The following is a 7280-nucleotide window of genomic DNA, read 5'->3' as shown; positions in this document are numbered from 1 at the left end:
GGCTGCCGCCTCTTGAAAGCCTATTGCATAGACAGGTCTGGTGCTGGAGGCTGCCTGGGAGCCAGCCAGCCACTCTTCCTCTAGGCACCGGTGAGGCTGAATTTCCACGTGGAAATGATGGTGCCTGGGCAGCTTGAAGCCCTGGACCGACTTCTGCTACATGTGGGCTTGTAGCCCATGCTGTGGGGAGTACAGGCAGTGGACCATGTCAGACCTGTGCTTGAATCTTCGCTACTCACTCTGCAGAGCGGCTGCTCTCCCGTGTAAATTGTCTGGGTAAGCAGGTCAGAAAGTCTCATGAAGGAGACTTTTGTCGCTCACTGGTGTGAGTGCTCTGGGGATGAGCAGGGGGTATCCCAGGTCCAGCACTTCCCAATCAGTGCACTTGTAGGCGTTCATCCTAAAAGAGGTTGTAGGGCAGACTTTGGATGGAGAGGCATGGAGCTGGAAGCGGTTGCTCTGGAGGGCAGAAAAGTCTCCGCTTTATTTGTCGGAAGGTGTCAGTGATTCTATTTGTAGGCCTCTGTGCAGACAATTCTCTCCAGCCTTTTACCACTTGGAATTCTCCAAATTCTGATCCCGCCTCTTTTCAGGAGAATGGAAGATGCCATCTTTCCTCCTTACCAGTTTCTTCCCTTCATTTGTCTGGGAAGGTAGGAAACCACAAACCATGACTCCTGCCTCCCTCACATTGAGAGCATTCGGCCTTTCAGCTACCAAGAAGGCGACCCAACTAGTTCTCAGCGGCAAGAACGAGAACTGGATCCTCTTAGGTTGTCTTCTGGGGTCATTCTCCCCCTTGACTCAAGCTGCACCTCAGGCAGCGCTTCTCGGTTTCCTTTCTTTACGAGCCTCTCCAAGAAGCGACTGGGAAGTTCTCCGCCACCGTGAAGGCCAGATGGTTCTCTCTGTCCACGTCCACTCCGACTATCACTCTCCACCCTCACCTGGGAGAAGTTCCCCCAAAGTCCTGGCCTCCCTGGGAGAAAACCCAGGAACCAAGGACTGAGGCTCCCGAGGTCGGAGTTAAACCCAGGCTTCGGGGAAGGAGGAGGCAGGAGGCGGGGGGTGGGGTGGGGTAGGGGTGGTGGTGGCTGAAAAGAAGGCAGCCTCCTCCCGGAGGGCGGACCTCCCAGCTGGCCCCTCCAGGGAAGCGCTGGCGGCGAGCGGGGGAGCCCCGGGAGGAGGGGTGTCTGCCCTCACTCCTCTGGGCTTTCATCCTTCGGGAAGATAAAACATAATGAAGGGAAAACGGGGGCGGGAAGAGTTCTGAAGGCAGAGGCCCAGCCGGAGGGGAGACGCCGGGCAGGTCCCGCCCACTCCTCCCGCCGGCGCTCTGGTGGGACTCGCGTTCCCGGCGACCTTCAACGCCGAGCGGCGGGTGTAGCGGGAGTGGGCGGGGCGGCGAGAGCGCGAGCTTTGCTGGCCAATCGCTGAGCGCTCTGAGCGGCAGGGGCGGGGCCTCTGGAAACCCGAGGCGGAGCTGTTTCCTTGGCAACAGTCCTAGCCCAGCGGGACGGGGTAGGGAGGGTGGAAATTAGGAGCCGGGAGGAGGGAGCCTGCAGGGGCGGGGGTGGGCGCGCCGGCGGGGGGCAGTGGAATTCTAGCGGGAGCGTGGGGTGCCCCAGAGTTTCCATGAGTTCACGGAGGGGCGAGGGCCCGTCCAGGTTTCCGAGGCGCGACCGGAGCTGACCCCGAGGCCCGGGAGCGCGGGGAGCGAGACACCGCCCCCGCCGGCGCCGGGAAGCGTCGCTCCTTCTCGCTGACCTTGGTCTCGCTTGTCCCCTCGCCCTTGGCCACAGTCACTGACGGATGCCGAGCCCAGAGGAAGGACAGATAGGCCGCCGGACGGACGGAGGCCGAGGACGTAGGCACACAAACTGCCCAGCCTCGCTCGCCGGCTCCAGGGTGCTCGGTCCTCGCCCACCTCGACGCCGGGGCCATCCAGCCCAGGGTTAATGCCAACGAGTTTCCACCTCCAGCCGCTCCTAGAGAGGCCGCGGCGCTAGCCACCGGGGGAACTGGCCGCGGACGGACACTTCCTGCGGGGGGAGGGGTCGGCTGCCGCAGCCCAGCCCGGGGCCGGGGGCCAGACGGCGGGGGTCGCGGGCGGGGAGCCGGGCCTGGGGGCAGCGGGGCTAGTCGTGAGGTCCCCCCTCCCTCCGAGGCCACGCGTGGGGGCCTGTGAGGGCCCCAGAGCCGGCCGAGACCTTGTGGGTGGAGGCGGGGCCCCGGGACGGGGAGGGGAGGGGAGGGGCCCGGCCGGCCAGAGAGGCCCAGGGTCAAGACGTCCGGCCTTGGGGGCTGGGGCCGGGCAGCCGGGTCCCCCGGGCGTCGCTGAGTGGCGGGCGGCGAGGGCCTGGGTCTCGGGGCTCCCAGGCCGGGTCGCAGGATCGTTCCGCCATCGCCGCCGCCGCCGCCGCGCTGGGAGCCAGCGGGGATGGAACGGGAGGCGTCGCCGTGGGGCCTCGAACCCCGCGATGTGCAAAGTCCTGACGAAGTGGGGCCCGAAGGGTCCCTCGAAGGTGAGGGAGGGAGCGCCCCTCCAAGGAGCGTGCCTGGGAGGGGAGAGGGGGCTGCGGTCCGTGGGCGGGGAAGGGAATGGGGGGTTTGGACACCTGGGACCTGGGGAGGTGGGGGCGGGGGGCCGGGTGTCCCGGGTTTGCTGTGGGGAAGGTGGGAATTTCAGCACCTGCACGAGGGCCAGCGACCATGTTTGAGGAGCAGGGAGAGGCTTGTGCAACTAATTAATGGTGGGACCCAGCGACCTTCCAGGCTCCACACAATCTGGGTTTTCTGTAATTCTCTGATCCTGCAGGCAACATGCGTGAGAATGAGGAAGAGGAAATTTCTCAGCAAGAAAGCACTGGGGACTATGAGGTCGAAGAGATACCTTTTGGGCTGGAACCCCAGAGCCCTGGGTTTGAGTCACAAAGCCCAGAGTTTGAACCCCAGAGCCCCAGGTTTGAGCCTGAAAGCCCAGGTTTTGAGTCCCGAAGCCCTGGGTTTGTGCCCCCAAGCCCTGAATTTGCACCCAGAACCCCTGATTCAGATCCTCAGAGCCCTGAGTTTGAACCACAAAGCCCTGGGTATGAGCCCCAGAGCCCTGGGTATGAACCCCGGAGCCCTGAGTTCAAAACCCAAAGCCCTGAATTTGAAGCTCAAAGTTCCAAATTCCAGGAAGGTACAGAGGTGCTTCTCAATCCCGAGGAAAAGAGTCCCTTGAGCATCCCCTTGGGAGTCCATCCCTTGGACTCCTTCACACAGGGGTTTGGGGAGCAGCCCACAGCAGACCTTCCCCTAGGGCCACCTTTTGAGATGCCCACGGGGGCCCTGCTGACTACCCCCCAGTTTGAGATGCTCCAGAATCCCCTGGGCCTGACAGGAACCCTTCGGGGTTCAGGCCGACGGGGTGGTCGGGCCAGGGGTGGACAGGGCCCTCGGCCTAACATCTGTGGCATCTGCGGGAAGAGCTTCGGCCGGGGCTCCACCCTCATCCAGCACCAGCGAATCCACACGGGCGAAAAGCCCTACAAATGTGAGGTCTGCAGCAAGGCCTTCTCTCAGAGCTCTGACCTCATCAAGCACCAGCGCACCCACACGGGGGAGCGGCCCTACAAGTGTCCCCGTTGTGGCAAGGCCTTCGCCGACAGCTCTTACCTGCTTCGCCACCAGCGCACTCACTCTGGTCAGAAGCCCTACAAGTGCCCGCACTGCGGCAAGGCCTTCGGAGACAGCTCCTACCTCCTGCGGCACCAGCGCACGCACAGCCACGAGCGGCCCTACAGCTGCCCCGAGTGTGGCAAATGCTACAGCCAGAACTCATCCCTGCGGAGTCACCAGAGGGTGCACACTGGGCAGAGGCCCTTCAGCTGTGGCATCTGCGGCAAGAGCTTCTCCCAGCGCTCGGCTCTAATCCCCCACGCCCGCAGCCATGCCCGCGAGAAGCCTTTCAAGTGCCCCGAATGCGGCAAGCGCTTTGGTCAGAGCTCCGTGCTGGCCATCCACGCCCGCACCCACCTGCCAGGCCGCACCTACAGCTGCCCAGATTGTGGGAAGACCTTCAATCGCTCCTCCACGCTGATTCAGCACCAGCGTTCCCACACGGGTGAGAGGCCCTACAGGTGTGCTGTGTGCGGCAAGGGCTTCTGCCGCTCCTCCACGCTGCTGCAGCACCACCGCGTCCACAGCGGGGAGCGGCCCTACAAGTGCGATGACTGTGGGAAGGCCTTCTCCCAGAGCTCCGACCTTATCCGCCACCAGCGAACCCACGCCGCTGGCCGTCGCTGACCAGGGCTGTGGTGGGCAGAAGGGGAGGGACGGAGCTAGAGAAACCTTTAGAATAGTGGAAGAGCTGGAGGAGTTGAGGATTCTAGGAGGAGAGGGGGCTAGGGAGGAGAAAGTTATATGCCCTGGAGATTTATGGGAAATGGGTTGGAGGTAGGCCAAACAGGCTGCAGGAGGCTCTGGAAGAATTCAGAAAGAGGTCAACAGAGAGCTGGCCTCAGCAGCAGCATGCTCCTTCGCAGACACCTGCTTGGCAAAGCGCTAGATGGGGGAGGGCGGGGAGGGTTACTTAATTAGAGTGGGGTAGCTTAGTTCCGTAGCTACTGAGACCCTTGTTGAGTCAGGAAGGGGTGAGGGGAGGTGGGATGGGGAGTAAAGCCCAGAGGGGGCCTGGGCCTCTGAGTGCAACCCCCAGTCTCCCTTGTCCTCAGGCTTTGGAGCCCCTGAATTTGAGTTCAATAAAAACCTCTCTGTGGTTAAAGAGATTTGTCATTAAAATGTGTGCATGGACAGTGCCCTGGGCAGTAGGAGCACTAGGTCATCACTGGAAGAGCCAGCGAAGCCGTAGGGCCGTGTCTGGGAAGTGCTGTTACAGTCAGGATTTCACTGGCCTTGGGCTCAGGAGAAGTGACTTGCCCATATCTGCCCAAGTCCTCTCCCATGCTTTGAATGCTGCACAGACACAGAAGGGCCTATTGTGGGTTTGAGAAAGCCTTTCACCTTTGTGGCTATCCCTCTCCCCAAACAGGGAGGGTCTGCCCTTGGGCCAGAAAACACCCTGGTCCTCATATCTGGGCATGGAGCCTGCGTACCATTCCCCCCCCCCCAACCGCCGCCCCCGCCCCGTGCCGCTCTCCCACCTCCAACCCCTCCCCCCCCCCCCTCTGCTGCAACCTCTAGCCACCACTCTGTGCAGATCCTGACTCTGACCAGAACTTCAAGTTTCAACCCCATCCATAGGGGTTTTTGTATTGGACCCAGTAGGAGGATTGGTGTCGGCCTTTAAGACCCTCCCACCAGGCTGGCCTGATTTGCCACAGCTCTGCCTCCTTTTTAGGACCCCTGTACCTTTCGGTGGGGTCACCCTGTTACCACCCCACCTTTATCCGACTTTCCACCTGAGCCTCAGCCCTCCTAACACTTGGCTCCTTAGGAAAGGATGGGAAGTTGGTGCCGTCAGTGATTGGGGATTGCGGGGGGGGGGGGGGGGGGGGGGGGGGAGCGGCGTGGAGAGGGGGGGAGGTATTCTGGGGCGTGGCCTGTGATACCTCAGCTGAGGGGACAGGCCCTGCCTTGGGGAATCACCCTGCTGCTAGGCACATTTTGAGATGAATTCCTGCTAAGGGCCTCACAGTGAAAGGGCCCTGTGAAAGGTTTATTTATTCTATTTCACAGATTAGGAAAATGGAGCTCAACTAAGTGGCCTGTTCAAAGTCACTCTGTGACTTAAGAGGCAGATAAGACATTCAGACCGGGTCTGCCCGGCTCCACCTGTCCCCAGCTTGGCCTCAGGCAGGTGGGGAGTGTTGCTCTCTAAGGCCTCTAGGGCCTCAGGCTCCTGACCTCATCCCCACCCCATGCCCAGCCTCAGGGCCGTATAACTTGCCAAGAGGAAACCACTCCTCAGCACATTTCAGTCCAGCCTCTCAGGATCTGCAAGCCCTGGAAGGGCCAAGAGCATGTGGTTCAGTAGAGTTTGGTTGTGTTTAGTGGTTTTCAAAATTTTCATTATTTTTGGAAGTAGATCCCTTAAAGTCTCAGTCTTTTAAAGATGTTTATGAATGTTATGTACATTTTTGTACAGATACCCTACCATACAAAAGTTCAAATATTAAAATACTCTGACTCCTATACTTAATATAGTTCATATCCTAGTATGTAAGTATATACATAGAACTGCATTTGACCACCTGAAATACTACATTTGGAGACATTACTTCAGCATTTGTTTCAATTACACAATTTAATTTTTATATTTTGGAATTGATTCTTTTTTCAGCTTCCAAACATGCTCATGCCCTTCTAAGCTGGGAGGCCCTGGGCACGGTGCCTGTGGTGCTTAATTGATAAAGTAGCTTGTACGCACAGAACACCATAATAAAAGGCTAATATGCAAATGGTTATTACGCCGTGATGCGTAACGACCGATCAGCAGGGACCTGAGGCTGCGTGGCGCCTGGCCAGGGTGGGGGACCTCAGGTTGTGCCCCCTGCCCGGCGGGGCTTGATGGGGGACCTCAGGCTGCGCCCCCCACCTGGCGGGGCTTGATGGGGGTGGGGCTGGCTGGGTCTGGTCTCGCCCAATGGGAGTGGGGCTGTCCAGGTCTGGGGCTCCTGTGATTTCGAAGCATGTGCAGGTGGGTGGGGACTTGACTCTGGGTCCCACGGCACGCCCCAGACTCTGACAGGAGGGAGATTAAAAAATATATATATATATTATTGATTTTTTACAGAGAGGAAGGGCGAGGGATAGAGAGTTAGAAACATTGATGAGAGAGAAACATCGATCAGCTGCCTTCTGCACACCCCCTACTGGGAATGTGCCTGCAACCAAGGTACATGCCCTTGACTGGAATCGAACCTGGGACCCTTGAGTCCATAGGCTGACGCTCTATCCACTGAGCCAAACCGGTTAGGGCAGGAGGGAGATTTTCATATACATTTTACTAATTTTCTTTCATTTCTGACACTTCTATTATAGAGAAAGGGCAAATAGCAATATTAAAATATTTCCTCTAATTAATTCCCTTTTAATGTGCATCAATTTCGTGCACCGGGCCGCTAGTTAGTATATAAAAGCTGATCAAATGAGGGTGGGGCTCAGCTGCTCAGCCCCCACCCCTTTCTCTCGTGACAATTCCCAAGGTACCTCCAGATCCCAGGTGGGGCAACCAGACCCAGGAAGAGCATGCGTCTTCCTAAGATCACGGTGGGAGAGCTAGTGGGAGAGCCAGAACTCCAACACCAGCTGTCTTGACTTGTGGTCCAGGATGC

General features: G+C 59.0%; 1 protein-coding gene across 1 annotated transcript; it reads left to right on the top strand.

Moving 5' to 3' along the window:
* The first annotated feature begins 2150 nt into the window (after positions 1-2150).
* ZNF768 (zinc finger protein 768) lies at positions 2151-4768 on the top strand. Its single transcript, XM_070413579.1, has 2 exons — positions 2151-2525; positions 2819-4768. The coding sequence occupies exons 1-2, from the start codon at positions 2441-2443 to the stop codon at positions 4288-4290; spliced, it is 1557 nt and encodes a 518-aa protein (XP_070269680.1). The 5' UTR covers positions 2151-2440; the 3' UTR covers positions 4291-4768.
* The last annotated feature ends 2512 nt before the right edge of the window (positions 4769-7280 follow it).

The sequence above is a fragment of the Myotis yumanensis genome, unplaced genomic scaffold (genome assembly GCF_028538775.1).
Source record: "Myotis yumanensis isolate MYYU_CA2020_CCGP unplaced genomic scaffold, mMyoYum1.0.hap1 SCAF_4, whole genome shotgun sequence".
Taxonomy (NCBI): Eukaryota; Metazoa; Chordata; class Mammalia; order Chiroptera; family Vespertilionidae; genus Myotis; species Myotis yumanensis.
This window is presented reverse-complemented; position numbering and strand designations above follow the sequence as displayed.

Bases quoted from the DNA above. Each gene is read 5' to 3' on its own strand.
- ZNF768 (XM_070413579.1), top strand. From the start codon at position 2,441: ATGGAACGGGAGGCGTCGCCGTGGGGCCTCGAACCCCGCGATGTGCAA. The intron at 2,526-2,818 runs GTGAGGGAGGGA...CTGATCCTGCAG, and splicing joins GCCCGAAGGGTCCCTCGAAG to GCAACATGCGTGAGAATGAG.